This window comes from Phanerochaete carnosa (genome assembly GCF_000300595.1).
Source record: "Phanerochaete carnosa HHB-10118-sp unplaced genomic scaffold PHACAscaffold_5, whole genome shotgun sequence".
NCBI classification, from domain to species: Eukaryota; Fungi; Basidiomycota; class Agaricomycetes; order Polyporales; family Phanerochaetaceae; genus Phanerochaete; species Phanerochaete carnosa.
In genome coordinates, this window is record NW_006767632.1 from 2,853,421 (window position 1) to 2,867,641 (window position 14,221).

A 14,221-nucleotide genomic window follows, 5' to 3' on the forward strand; every position below is an offset into this window, starting at 1 on the left:
CCCCCAAGGCTGAGCCTTGAGCCTGAGCCCCAGCCAAGTTGCAAAGCCTTAGATAAGTTCACACTAGCAGAGACTGCCCAACTGACTCAAGCCTGGCCCTTGAGCCCACTGCCAGGCCAGGCTCAGGTCAGGCTTTTTTGGGCTGGGCTTGCAAGCTTGAGCCAAGGCTGCACATTACTATATTCAGCAAAGAAAACAATGCTCTGCTCACACGGCTGGATTCTAAATAGAGAAGAAGGGTATCATGCACCACTTTCATCATTCTCAGCATTTTTGTATAAAACCTCCATATCCTTGAGAGCCTTGTTATCTCTACACTCAGGCTCCATCTTCCCATGGTCATGGCTTTAGCTGATTATGTGCAGTAACCGCATCCAAACTTGAATAAATCATAAAAAGAGTTTTAAAAAATGTATTAATCTGTGCTTAAGCTGGCTGTGTACTTGGACAAGCCTACAAGGGCATGGTTGCAGTTCAGAAATTACTAAGATATACATGTACCAGTAGCCAAGCTGCTTTCTGGGTGCTGCATTTTTGTTACTTTATATTGGTCTGTGACTGGTCCTGACCGGTCATGACCAGTCCTAAAAGCACCCAGCGCCATCTAGGACCAAGGACTGTGACCAAGACTGGACTGACGTAGGACTGGACCATACCCAGTCCTGATCAGTCCAGTCTCAGTCCAAGTCCCGGTCCCGACCGGTCCTTAGGACCGGACCCTCAACCACTAATATGATTTGACAGGCTGACGTAAAGTACAAAGCTTTCGTGCAGAAGGGAATCTCCAACACTGTTCCCGCAATGGCTCAATGCCAAATCACGAGCATCAGTAAAACTACAGCTGGTCTTTTATAAGAGCAAAAGACATAAAAAGACGCCCATAAGACGTGCCAAAAAACTAGGATGTTACAGCCTCTCCGCACTCGCATTGACGTAGATAGCAGAATATGTATATATATCCTAGATGAACACAGCGGGTGCTAGATACACATTCAAGCTAACAACAGACAGTGATCGTGGTGGTGCGCACACGCGGGCAGTCGACCGTCACACCGGTACTGTGCCCATTGCCGGGAGCGGCGGCATGCGCGCTTGGCGCCACAATCGGCGATCCACACTACCACGACATCCTGCGTTCAGCAGGGCATCGCCTGGCTGGCGTGCTCTCATGTGTGCGCGGCGGCACCGTAACCTGCTGCGTGTGTGCGCTCGCGCGGGGGCCAAGCGGCATGATGAGCATGGGCATCGCCGAAAACCTCGGGCCCAGGTCCGGCATGTCGGTGTTGCACTTGCTCTCTTATTGGCACTTCAGTCGCACTGGGGATGTCATCCAACATGGTCATGCAGAAGTTGGAACGCACACCAGATGTTCGCGTTTCAGGGACTTTGTCCTTGAGATTGTGCCTGTAATACTTGAGCACAGAGCATGGGCATGTCAATAGCGAGAGTGATGGAGATAGCGGCAAAGAACATGCTCACCATCGGTCCGTAATCTTTGCAGCTATCGGGAATCCGCTGCTATTAGGAGATTCCTAAAGGCGAGCTTGTGCAGATCATGTCAATACAACCAGATTGACAACAGAGCGAAGCATGCTGCGCACCTGCACATCAACTCCCCATCCAATCTGAGCTCCCAACCCCGGCTGGTCGGGGCGCAGCTCATTTTCGATCTTTGAGAAGGTAGGTCGGTTGCTAGAGGGGGGCGGCAAACTTAACAGTGCTCTGAATTTGCTTACCTAATCATCAAGGTACATTCTGTGACTGAGGAGAAGAGTTAAGCCAGGATATGGAGGCCGGGTGTGACGAAGGGACAGGGCGGAGGGCGATGATGGTGGTAGCAAGAGAGTGAGAGCTTTGAAGTTTTCGCCCATCGATAGCCATCAGGTCCGGCTACCAAACTGACCCGGCTGCGCAGGCAAGAGTCCGTCGTCGTCGTGGCATCGCCCACGACGCCTGACAGCATCCAAGGGGAAACCAAGACGCATTCAGCGGTTCATGAGTTCCATCAGGATGCCTTGGTATATCTAGATTATCAATTCACTGAAAATTATCTGGAGAACTGAAAGTACTGGAAAAGACAGCAAAAAAAGAACGAACCTGGAATACAAAGTACAGCAGAAAAGACATAAGTATCTGAAAGTTCAAAAAGACACCTAGTAGTTTTACTGATGCCCCAGCGACTAACGGTCGTTCCGGGAGGCCATGCGGACTGGTTGCAGTCGTCCCTCGTCGTCGCCCACGTTTCTCTCAAGATGGAGATCACGCGGCAGAGCGATGACGGCGAGGAGACAGCGAAACTGGTCCAGGTGGGTGAGCTTTCTGCATCCGACTCTGCGGAATCCTCCGCCCCTGGTCTTCATTCGCTGTCGTGTGATTCTGGCTGGGAGGAGGCCGTCCCAACTCGGTGTACCATGCATGGTCACGGTAGCGCTTGTATATTCGGTTTAAAGCTTTCAAGGGGCGGCTATCTCCGCGCCACGAGGCCGTCGGACCGCCATCAGACGGGCCCGGTCCCGACTCTTCCCGCGATCCATCAGACCATCAATGGCCAGTACCAGCCTGCGGCGTTGTATGTGTGACGTCGGTGGGGTTTACTTTGACTCGCGGCGTCGAACAGCTTCCGGCAGCTCCATGGGCCTTCTGTCGGCGCCGACAAGCCTCCGGACCTGATTCTCACGCATGCGCAGAACCGCGGTGTCGCAGCTGTACTTCCTTATCTGTCACTCAGCAAGCATCAGTCTACGCTCCACTTCTATTCGACATGCAGCTCGGTCCTCGTACCATCTTCTTTGTCGGCAGTCGCTCACAGCGCCTCGGACCTTGGTTATAACCTCACGTTTTCCTTTCCTGAGGCTGCCAGAACTCCGACGCGACAACCATGCTAGCCGTGCTCGGCTGCGCCTTGTCTGGTTTGGCGGCTGCCTGGGTGGTGTTTGCCGCCTGGACGCGACCGCGCCGTCGGTACCCTCCCGGGCCGAAAGGCCTGCCTGTCCTCGGCAACATCTTCGACGTGCCCCTCGAGAACGGCTGGCTCGTGTTCCGGGACTGGGCGCACCGGTACGGTAAGCGTCTCTACACAAGGGGGTTGGTGTCCGGGACGCTCAGTGTGCTCACGCGAACCGCGCGTCGTGCGCAGGCTCCGATATCGTCCATGTCGAGGCCCTCGGCAAGCACGTCTGTGTCGTGAACAGCGCAAAGGCTGCCAAGGACCTGTTCGACGGACGGCCCCACATATACTCTGACAAGTGAGCGCTTCATGGAAGGGATACTACAGGCTGACAACGGACTTGTTCGCAGAGAACAGTCTGTCATGGCCCAGGAACTGTATGTGTGCCCATGTCGATCGTCAAGCGACGAGCTCACACGCTGACACGTCGGTGCGCCAGGTCCGGGTGGGATCGTGCGTGGGCGCTGAGCCCGTACGGAGACGCCTGGAGAGAGTACCGCAGGCTCTTCCACCACCATTTCCGTCCCATGGCCGTCCCACAGTACCACCACAAGCAGACAAAGGCGGTCCGGAGGCTGCTGCACCTCCTTCTCGACACGCCGGACGATTTCATGAAGCACATCCGTTAGTGAGTTTGCGCACATCGTCGCCCCACCACCCCCACCGCCTTTTCTTTCTTCGTCGTCTGACTTGCTGTTCCAGCGCGGCAGGCGTCGCGATTCTCGATGTCACATACGCCATCGACGCACTGCCCGGCGACCCCCGCATCGAACTGGTAGAAGCCGCCGTGAACACGTTTGGCAAGCTCGTGGGCGCAGGCGTGTATCTCGGTTCGTGGCCAAAAGAAACGTCACGTCGTGACATGCTCTGTGCTCACCACCATCATCGTCATCCTCCTCCTCCTAGTCGACATTTTCCCAATCTGTACGCGTCGTCGGGCTCTGTAGGTGTCGGCTTGGTGCTCACTCGTCCCTGCAGTAAAGCACGTCCCGGCGTGGTTCCCGGGCGCACAGTTCAAGCGTGACGCCGCCGAGTACAAGAAGCTGGTAGACGGCATGTACGAGATGCCGTACCGTCAGTTCAAGGCTGCGCTGGTACGTCTCGGAATGTTTCCACTCTCGAAAGAGCCCCACTGACACCAAGCCCACCGTGCCTTCTAGAAGGAGGGGCGCGCCCAGCCGTGCTTCACGGGGTCGCTGCTCGCCGAGGCCGCCGACTCGACGGACACACCGGAGCTCGACGAGTTCTTCACGAACCTCACGGGGACGGCTTACGCAGGCGAGCACAAACCCCCCCCACACTGTAGCACAGTCTGAGGACGGCATCGTACGCTGACCCGATCGCCGTGTCATTTGGCTGGCTCGGACACGGTGCGTGGCAGGCTCCCTCATGCGTGGGCGTGTGCAGCACTTCTGACGCGCCGCAGACGGTCGTGACGCTCACCACGTTCATCTACGCCATGGTCCTGCACCCCGAGGCCCAGGTGCTTGTCCAGGAGGAGCTCGACCGTGTCGTCGGCCGCGATCGCCTGCCCGAGATGGCAGACCAAGACGCGCTTCCGCGCGTGACTGCACTGATCCAGGAGGTCTTGAGGTGTGTCCGTGCCGCCCTAACCTGCGCGGAAACCTGCCGTCGCTCATTCTGATGACAAAAACAGGTGGCATCCCCCCTTGCCGTTGGGTTCGTCCCCGCTTTCCGCTTCGGATACCTACTATCGCCTGACGCCATCGATCTCTTTTTAGCAACTCGACACCGCGCTGTCACCGACGACGAGTACAACGGCTGCCACATCCCAGCGGGCTCTGTGGTCATAGGCAACTCATGGTACAGTCGTCTGCTGGACAAAATTCCAAGAGCGAAGCCGACCTCCATTTAACACAGGGCGATCCTTCACGACGAGGAGACGTACCCGGACCCTCACCGCTTCGACCCAACCCGCTTCCTCACCACAGACGGGCCAGCGCTGCTGCGCGCCGACGTCCCGTTCCCGGCGGAAGCGTTCGGCTTCGGCCGGCGGACGTGTCCCGGCCGCCCCTTTGTCCTCGACATGCTGTTCCTGGCCGTGTCGAAACGTGCTCGCGGCGTTCACCGTGGAGAGGGCCGTGGACGGGCGCGGCAGGGCTGTCGCGGTCGAGGAGGGGTTCACCCCGCAGGTGCTCAGGTGCGCGTCGTCTCTTGGAAAAAAAACCGTGGGCGGTGCGCGCGTGCAGCTTGCCGAAGCCTTTCAAGGCGCGCTTCAGGCCGCGGTTCTCGGGGGCGGAGGAGCTCGTACGATCGGCTGCTCTGGCAGATCTGTAGTAGCAGTGTTGTCAATTGGGAGCGATGACGCCGTGGGTTCCATGGCGTGGAAATTTCTCCAAGTTTCGGCCCCTCTCTGTGAGAATCTCAGGCATCGTGGAAAGGTCAAAAGCCGGAAGTCTGACCGAGATCTACGACTTGGGAGAGGGGGGTGCACTCGCTACCGTTTTTCGGGGTCCGAGGTCAATGATGACACTGATCTGTAGTAGGACGTTCTGTGCTTGTCGGGCATTTGACAAACAAAGCTCTTGGATTCGTTCGCTTACACAAGTCCTGATGTGTCATCGCGGCACCATTCACCGTCCGCTACGGTCCGTGGGGTCGCACGCTCACTGGTTCTTGACGTCGCCCATGTCGTCTTCCCGCGCGCGATCGGATGGCTCTCGGCTATGGCCGCGCCACAACGCTTCGAGACCCCATCGCCGCCAGTCGGTCCCGGTATGTTCCGCATGCGATAAGCGCAGCGCGGTTCTGTCTCACCTGCACATTGATTTTTTGAAGATTCTATTCCGGCAGCTTTGACATATGGAAAGGACCCTTGGTGTCTCCGCATGGGAGGCAGACGGCCATTCGAACTCGCTTGGCACCGTCTGATGAATTACTTACGTGCGACGTCTTAATAGTCGTAGCAACCCTCGGGAGGCTCTGCTACGCTCAAGGGCGGTGTCTTTCGGCGTGCCTCACCGCGACAGGTGCCAATTGCGGGTTTACGGCATTTTCCATGCTCCACGCCCTGTTCACTCTTCTTTCGAGGCCCGGGTGGATCTTCAGTTTTCCCCCTCACAGCCGAGCATCATGTCCACGCCCTACAATTTCTTCCAATCGGCGGTTATATATTCGCACGCTTGGCCTGTGGGTATAATACCGAGTGCACCCGAGTCGCACTTCCACAGTGACTGCAACGCCCCGAAGCAACAGTACTAGCACTTGGCTATGAAAACACTGACGCTCCTCGGGTACTTCCTCGCCGGCCTGGCTGTCAAATGGGCGGTTGCCTTGTGGAACCGACCACGCCGTCGGTACCCTCCCGGGCCCAAAGGGCTGCCCATTCTCGGCAACATCTTCAACGTGCCCTTGGAGAACAGCTGGCTGGTATTCACGGACTGGGCGCGTCAATACGGTGAGCATCTGCGATGTGGATCGGGCTGTACTTACACTGTTCGCCCACCTAGGCTCCGATGTCATCCATGTCGAGGCACTTGGCAAGCACATCTGCGTGGTGAACAGCGCGAAAGCGGCAAAGGAGCTGTTCCACGGGCGCCCTCACATCTACAACGACAAGCGAGTACTATCCGCGCCGGTCTTGATTCCGCTCAGCTGACGATCCGTCGCCCGTTTTCAGGGAACAGTCCGTCATGCTTCTTGAACTGTACGCGTCCTGCTGGGATTATCACCGCGAAAACACTGTGCTGACACGGCCGATGCAGGACCGGATGGCGGCGCGCCTGGGTCATGCGCCCGTACGACGACTATTGGAGAGAGCACCGCAGGCTGTTCCACCAGCATTTCCGCCCCATGGCCGTCCCGCAGTACCATCCCAAACAGACGAAGGCCGTCCGGAGGCTGCTGCCTCTGCTTCTGGACACTCCAGGCGACTTTTACAGGCATATTCGCTAGTACGTCCTGGCTGTCTCTTGCCCTTTTCCCCTGATATGACCATCGCTCAGCATGTCGGGGAGCTCAATCCTCGATGTCGTGTACGCCCTCGACGTGCGGCCTGGCGACCCGCGTCTTAAGCTCGTGGAAAAGGCCGCGGACACCTCTAACCATATTGTCAATGCGGGGGTATATCTTGGTCCGTGTCGGGACGTTCCTCCTCTACCACCTTCGTGCTCACCGCAGTTTTCTAGTCGACATTATCCCAATACGTGCGTGTTTGCCACATGCTTCGTCGCCCTTCTGACAGGGCCTACATTCCGTTTGTCGCACAGTGAAGCACATACCGACGTGGTTTCCGGGCGCACAGTTCAAGCGCGACGCCGCCAGGTACAAGAAGTGGGTGGACGCCATGTATGAGACGCCCTATAACCAGTTCAAGGACGCGATGGTACGCTCCTTCTTCACCATTCCTTCTTCGCAAGCAGTCTCAACGACATCGACTTGGATGTGCGCCGACAGAGAGAGGGCAAAGCTCAGCCGTGCTTCACCGCTGCGCTGCTATCTCAGGCTGACGCTGACACTACGAACACGCCGGAGCTCGACGAGATTTTTATGAGCCTCACAGGGACAGCATACGTCGGTGAGAGACATCCATTCTTATCGCACAGCTCGTGTAACTGACCGGACGCACGCAGCCGGTTCGGACACGGTGCGTTTCGAGCTTTCGGGTGCAGCTCACAGCTGACGCCGCGCCGCAGACGGTCATTGCACTCACCACATTCCTCCTCGCCATGGTCCTGCATCCAGAAGAACAGGCGTTCGTGCAAGAGGAGCTCGATCGCGTCGTGGGCCGCGACCGGTTGCCAGAGATGGCGGACCGAGAGTCGCTTCCCCGGGTGACTGCTGTTATGCAGGAGGCCTTGCGGTACGTTTAGCCTGTTCATTACGACATGAAGCGTTGCTCACCAGGTGATCTGCAGGTGGCACTCTCCATTACCTTTAGGTTCGTGATCTATTGCTCCATGCATATCCGCTACTTACATTTTTTTGATCTTAAGCGACCCCACACCGTGCCATGACCGACGACGAGTACAACGGTTACCACATCCCGGCGGGCTCAATTGTCATGGGCAACTCGTGGGCGATCCTCCACGACGAGGAAACGTACCCAGACTCGTACTCGTTCAACCCGACGCGCTTCCTCTCGGCCGCCGGAACACTGCGAGACGACGTTCCCTTCCCGGGAGAGGTGTTCGGCTACGGCCGCCGCATATGTCCCGGTCGCTACTTCGCGGTCGACACGCTCTTCCTGGCGATCGCGCACATCCTCGCCGTGTTCACCGTCGAGAGGGCCGTGGACCAGGACGGAGACATCATCGAGGTCAAGGAAGACTTTACCCCCCAGTTCCTCAGGTGCGTTTTTGCCAGCTGTTGGCCACATGGCTGCCGTGATGCTTACTAGAGGCAACCTTCCAGCTTGCCGAAGCCTTTCAAGGCGCACTTTAAGCCGCGCTTTCCCGGAGTGGAGGGTCTGATACGCGCGGCGGCTCTAGAAGATTCGTAGCCTACCCCAGGCTGTACTTTCATTCTCTATGACATTGGCGAAGTAGTATGCGCGGCGCGACCCCTGCAAAGCGCGTACGCAAGCCTCCCGGGAGCACTAGTCCCACTTCAACTTGTTCCGCGCTGGTGTCGTGTACATCGTTGCGAGCGTGTACAGCAGGCTGAGCGAGTGCTTGTAATTTACTGCCCGCAGCTTGGCCACGGGATAAGATCCAAGTGTCTCCGACGAGTGTGGTAAATTCGCTCGTTGTCCTCCGATGTCTGGGATCGGCCGCCTCCGCGCCACCAAGCCGCTGGGCGCTATTGAGGGGTTTGATCTATCTCTTGCTGCCACATTCACAGCCCTTTCCGCGTCTTCAGGACCAGGCTCACAACGGCTAGTCGGTTCTGCGCTTTCATCAAACTTTACTCGTACTGGTGACATTCCTCAGACTTGTCCGATAAGCTTAGCGTGTGGCACTGTGTCCGTTTACCTCAAGGTTCAACCTCGGAGACGGGACAGAGATCCTCTGCCGGCGACAGACTTGGCCGGTGACTTGGCCCTGGGACCACAGTGAAGCAAACGAATAAGACGTTTGCTCGGGTTTGCCATGTCTTCAATGCAGCGAGATGCCCGCACACGACTCTCGCGCTACGACACACAAACTCGAACGACACGTCTCATTTCTCACGTGCGTGGCGCGGAACCCGTATCTTCTTTTATGTAAGATGTGTTCCTGAACGTATCCTCTTCGTACTCACATGTCGTCATCTTCAGCTAGCGCCCTGGCTACGGCTATAAACCCGCGCACACGGTGTGCTTTAGGCTCGGACACTCCGCGCGTACCCTCTTGGCACCACTCAGATATGCTGACGCTGGCGTTTGTCGGATATGCTCTGGCCAGTCTGGTCACAGTGTGGATGCTCGCCTTTTGGAAAAGAGCACGCCATCGGTACCCTCCCGGGCCGAAGGGGTTGCCCGTCATCGGCAACGCTTTTGACGTGCCCACGGGAAATGGCTGGCTCGTGTTCAGGGATTGGTCACGTCAGTATGGTAAGCACCTACGATTCGTCCACCTGGCTAGCCTCTACTCACTTCGTCGCCATAGGCTCTCAAGTCGTTCATGTTGAGGCTCTCGGCAAGCATATTTGCGTGGTGAACAGCGCAAAGGCTGCGAAGGAGCTGTTTGAGGGACGCCCTCATATATACTCTGACAAGTGAGTGCATAGAGGAGTCTGTGAAACATTCAGCTGATGACCAAGTATTGCCCGCAGAGAGCAGTCCGTCATGATGCTGGAATTGTACGCGCCCAGTCACAGTACTGTGAGCTAATGTGCCAACGCTAATTTAGATCTGGCTGGCGGCGCTCTTGGGTGATGCTTCCATATGGGGAGTATTGGAGGGAACACCGCCGGTTCTTCCACCACCATTTCCGCCCATCGGCCGTTCCACAATACCACTCCAAGCAAACGAAAGCCGCCCGCAGGCTGCTGCAGCTGATCCTGTACACACCGGGCAATTTCACGAAGCACATCCGCTAGTGAGTAACATTACCAGTGCAGTTTTTCCCCCTCTCTCCTACTATACGGTGTGACTATTGTTCAGCGCAGCAGGCTCTGCACTTCTCGATGTTGTGTACGCCTTCGATGTACAGCCTGGCGACCCCCGCATCGAACTCGTCGAAAACGCCGTGGACACGGCCAACAAGCTAATGCACGCAGGGGTATACCTCGGTTTGTGATGTCATGCACGTCTCTCTTTTTCCCACTTTATTGATGGCCCTTCACCAAAAACGTCCAATTTGGAATAGGGTAGGCGTGCGATAATACACGAACAGCTCCGAGAGCTCAGGGAAGGATGGAAAAGACGCTCGCAGGGACTGAACGACGGAGCTGATTCAGTTCGGCGGCCTAGACACGGGAACTTATTAAGTTACACCGGACTAGCCACTCAGAAGCGCCCATGAGTGGCTAAGACACTGAAAAGCCCAAAAAATGGCACGGGCAGGAATCGAACCCACAGCCTGAAAGTAACCACAGCGTGTTATACCACTAAGGCATAAGACCTTACAAACATTGGGTTGGAATTGGCCTATAATACCACTTTTCCACCTTAGTCTTAGCTGCCCAAAGTCATATTAGCTGATTATTAGGTATTAAAGCAATGAAATGTAATTGTACAAAGGTGTATTCTGATGTTATGGCTAAGACACCAGCATGGCTAAGACATTGAGATATTAAATATCTGCTATTGATTCTGCTTATTGTACATATGTATATTCTAATGGCATGGTTAAAGCACCAGTGTGGCTAAGACACCAGTGTGGCTCAGACACCTGAGTAGATGAATTATACTCAAGTAGAATCAATGGCAAATATTCAATGTCTCAATGTCTTAGCCATGCTGGTGTCTTAGCCACATCAGTGTCTTAGCTGCCCAAAGTCCTATATTTTAGCCAATTATTATGTATTAAAGCAATGGAATGTAATTGTACAAAGGCATATTCTGATGTTATGGCTAAGACTTTAAGGTGAAAAAGTGGTATTATAGGCCAATTCCAACCCAATGTTTGTAAGGTCTTATGCCTTAGTGGTATAACACGCTGTGGTTACTTTCAGGCTGTGGGTTTGATTCCTGCCCGTGCCATTTTTTGGGCTTTTCAGTGTCTTAGCCACTCATGGGCGCTTCTGAGTGGCTAGTCCGGTGTAACTTAATAAGTTCCCGTGTCTAGGCCGCCGAACTGAAACTCTTGGCCCCCGGAAACCATGCTGGTACATACTTTACTGAGAGACGCGTGAGCGATGAGATATGCCAGCAAGACTCTAAGATACTCACGCATCGGGAAACTGTCGACGGTCATAGGTCCATAGTATGCGCCTAATTCTTGATATCGCTTTCCGAAGGTCCAGGTACAAACTGCCACATGCATCTGTCACTAATTAGTAATGCTGTCAGCTGCCGGCGCGTCGCAGCATTCTACACCTCATCTTACACTGCTTTGTTCACTCTGTGCTTCTCTCAAACCTCGCTTGGAGGATGCGACTTTCACACGGCGGAGCATAAATGACTCGTACTCATACCTCTTTTTGCTTGGCATTGTCCGGTGAGATTATTATTTGCATTCTAGCCATATTGGCCGATGGGGCTAAGCGGTCGTAGTTCCTCATTGATTCCCTGCTGCACTTACGCAAGCGACACCCCGCGATGACACATTTCGTTCTTTAGCGTGAAGGCTGTACGCTTCTGTACGGCCCTTAGGAAACCCCTATGCCGCTTGTTGTGATTCCGGTGTCACCTGGCGGGTGGCATACATATATATGGATTGAATAAGCTCTATCTGATCAGCACTTCCGTCTTTCCGTGGAGTCTTCTCTGCCGTTTCGCGATGCACGACAGCGCATTTCTCGTGCTGTGCGCTACTTGCCTCATAGCTGGGCTCTTCGTGATTCTAGGAGGGCCCAAGGCGCGTCGCTTTCCGCCCGGCCCGAAAGGACTTCCCATTGTCGGAAATCTACTTGACATACCCCGAGACTACCCTTGGTTGACGTACACTGCATGGGGCCGACGATATGGTGAGTGACTCTTTCATTAACAATTAATGACCCCACCTGATTAATCTTTCGTGGAAGGTTCCGAACTTATACACTTCGAGGCGCTCGGACAGCACTTCGTCGTGGTTAACAGCACCAAGGTTGCGAAGGTTCTTTTCGATGGGCGTTCACAGATATATTCGGACAGGTACTATGTGTCATACCCATTCGTACGATATGCTACCTTTGGCTAAATTCCTTCTGCTTAGACATCACTCAGTGATGATGCACGAACTGTAGTGACATGTCTCTGCTTCTATCAACGAGGACGCTGGCTGATTGTAAATGCAGAACTGGATTCCATCGAAACTTTGCTATTATGCCATATGGCGAAGGCTGGCGGGAACGTCGCCGACTTTTCCATCAATACTTTCGTTCGCAGGCAATAGACCTGTACCACAATCAGATGATGAAAGGAGCTCGCGACTTAGTGCAGCTGCTATTGGACTCACCGGACAATTTCCTGAGGCATATTCGTCAGTGAGTGTACGGTTGAGCATAGAAGACATCCCAGCCGTTTACTGGACAACTTAAAGCACATCAGGAGCTACGGTACTGGACATCATATATGGAATGGATGTAGATCCGAGCGATGATCAAGCCACAGAAATAGTCGATAAAGCCATCGAGGTTTTCACAGAGATTGCAGATGCTGGAGGGTATCTTGGTGAGATTTCCCAATTAGATGGAGCTCCCTGCAGCTGCTCACGCGTACTACAGTGGATCTCTTACCACCCTGTGAGCTGTAGCTTCCCGATACAGGTGGAGCGTATGAACTTATGCAGGGATGTAGTGAAATACTTGCCCACCTGGTTCCCGGGGGCTGGGTTCAAACGTCAGGCATCGTTGTGGAAACAGCAAGTGGATCGAATGTACGAAATGTCGTACCGAGAGGTAGAATCTGCGGCCGTAGGTTATGATTTGACTTTCCCACACCACCCAGTGTGGGCGTCGCCGAACATTACGTTGACATTCGTATCTCAGAGACGCAATAAGGCTAGGCCTTGCGTGGCGTCCAATCTCATTTCCAAGTTCTGGGACAGTCATGAAGATCCGGACGTGAAGGAGACCCTCATCAGTGTCACTGGTACAGCTTATAGTGAGAACGGCTTGTCGCCTCATGATTGTGCCGACGCTGAATCTTCCCCCTACCAGTCGCGTCTGATACTGTCAGTGTTGCAGCCTGCATACACGTCGATAACCTAACAGAACCCTACAGATGATTTTCACCATAATTGTTTTCGTTTTGGCCATGTTACTCCACCCAGAGGCTCAGCGCAAGGCGCAGGAGGAGCTTGACCGGGTGGTCGGCAGAGATCGACTCCCCGAGATGACAGACCGCGAGTCGCTGCCGTACATTACGGCGATGATCAAAGAACTGCTACGGTTTGCCCTCCACCTCTCTCCAAGCCGCCTGTGCTCAATCATTCTACAGGTGGCATACGATAGTCCCGTCAGGTCTGTGCTTTTGTCATTCAGTTAAGCTCATCCTGACAGCTAGAAGGCGCTATACACAAGTCCATTGTTGACGATTGGTATGATGGATACTATATCCCGGCAGGTACCATTGTAATCGGTAATGCATGGTACGCACTGCACTTTTTAGTGTCAGGGACCATCTAATCGATTGTTAATGCCAGGGCCATCTTACATGACGAGAAACAATACCTTGACCCTGAGGCATTCAAACCGGAGCGGTTCCTTACGCCCGAGGGCGCCCTGAACCCAAGTGTCCCGGACCCCATCGAAGCGTTCGGCTTCGGGAGGCGGATATGTCCCGGGCGGTACTTCGCACAGGCTGCTGTCTTTCTCTATATTTCCCACATCCTTTCCGCGTTCACTATCACCAAGCCCGTTGACGAGCTGGGAAATATCATCGAGCCCACGCGCGAATGCATAGCTCGCCTCTTCTAGTACGTACTGAAACAATCTTCCGTCGCAGTGCGTTGACACATCCAATGCGTGCAGCGTCCCCAAGCCGTTCAAGGCCAGCATCAAACCGCGATTTGAAGGAGCCGAAGAATTGATACGGTCATCGAGCGTTTATGTAGACTAGACGTGAACTTACCGATTTCGGAGACGACTGACTCCACCGTGGATGATAGGATAGCTCAATAATAATTATTTTAAACAAAGCTCTTTGTCCCGCGTCTAGGAGATATTAGCGTACAGCACGCATTGTTTCAAGGTGGATGTGCTGAAATCAGATGTTTCGAAGTGCCTTAATAGAAATTCATCTCCGAT

General features: G+C 54.6%; 4 protein-coding genes across 4 annotated transcripts; all 4 read left to right on the forward strand.

Annotated features, from left to right (window-relative positions):
- Positions 1-2,168: 2,168 nt before the first annotated feature.
- On the forward strand, positions 2,169-5,354 carry PHACADRAFT_209392 (uncharacterized protein; the record flags this gene model as incomplete). Its single annotated transcript, XM_007396125.1, has 14 exons — positions 2,169-2,569; positions 2,618-2,823; positions 2,886-3,062; positions 3,137-3,245; positions 3,298-3,324; positions 3,387-3,575; positions 3,650-3,777; positions 3,854-3,871; positions 3,926-4,041; positions 4,108-4,257; positions 4,374-4,544; positions 4,605-4,771; positions 4,829-5,108; positions 5,168-5,354. 14 exons carry the CDS (start codon positions 2,169-2,171, stop codon positions 5,243-5,245), a joined length of 2,217 nt encoding a protein of 738 aa, XP_007396187.1. The 3' UTR covers positions 5,246-5,354.
- Positions 5,355-6,152: 798 nt separating this feature from the next.
- On the forward strand, positions 6,153-8,520 carry PHACADRAFT_256813 (uncharacterized protein). The gene is made up of 13 exons (XM_007396126.1): positions 6,153-6,365; positions 6,418-6,526; positions 6,588-6,614; positions 6,673-6,861; positions 6,913-7,040; positions 7,096-7,113; positions 7,177-7,292; positions 7,364-7,484; positions 7,540-7,553; positions 7,603-7,769; positions 7,825-7,847; positions 7,903-8,257; positions 8,321-8,520. Exons 1-13 carry the CDS (start codon positions 6,179-6,181, stop codon positions 8,406-8,408), a joined length of 1,542 nt encoding a protein of 513 aa, XP_007396188.1. The 5' UTR covers positions 6,153-6,178; the 3' UTR covers positions 8,409-8,520.
- Positions 8,521-9,154: 634 nt separating this feature from the next.
- Positions 9,155-10,176, forward strand: PHACADRAFT_209394 (uncharacterized protein). The gene is made up of 5 exons (XM_007396127.1): positions 9,155-9,440; positions 9,496-9,604; positions 9,662-9,688; positions 9,739-9,927; positions 9,993-10,176. Exons 1-5 carry the CDS (start codon positions 9,254-9,256, stop codon positions 10,126-10,128), a joined length of 648 nt encoding a protein of 215 aa, XP_007396189.1. The 5' UTR covers positions 9,155-9,253; the 3' UTR covers positions 10,129-10,176.
- A 1,596-nt stretch (positions 10,177-11,772) lies between these two features.
- Positions 11,773-14,099, forward strand: PHACADRAFT_144778 (uncharacterized protein; the record flags this gene model as incomplete). The annotated part of the gene is made up of 12 exons (XM_007396128.1): positions 11,773-11,959; positions 12,017-12,125; positions 12,245-12,457; positions 12,514-12,644; positions 12,698-12,715; positions 12,771-12,886; positions 12,962-13,089; positions 13,187-13,363; positions 13,413-13,435; positions 13,482-13,563; positions 13,618-13,890; positions 13,946-14,099. 12 exons carry the CDS (start codon positions 11,773-11,775, stop codon positions 14,031-14,033), a joined length of 1,545 nt encoding a protein of 514 aa, XP_007396190.1. The 3' UTR covers positions 14,034-14,099.
- Between the last annotated feature and the right edge of the window lie 122 nt (positions 14,100-14,221).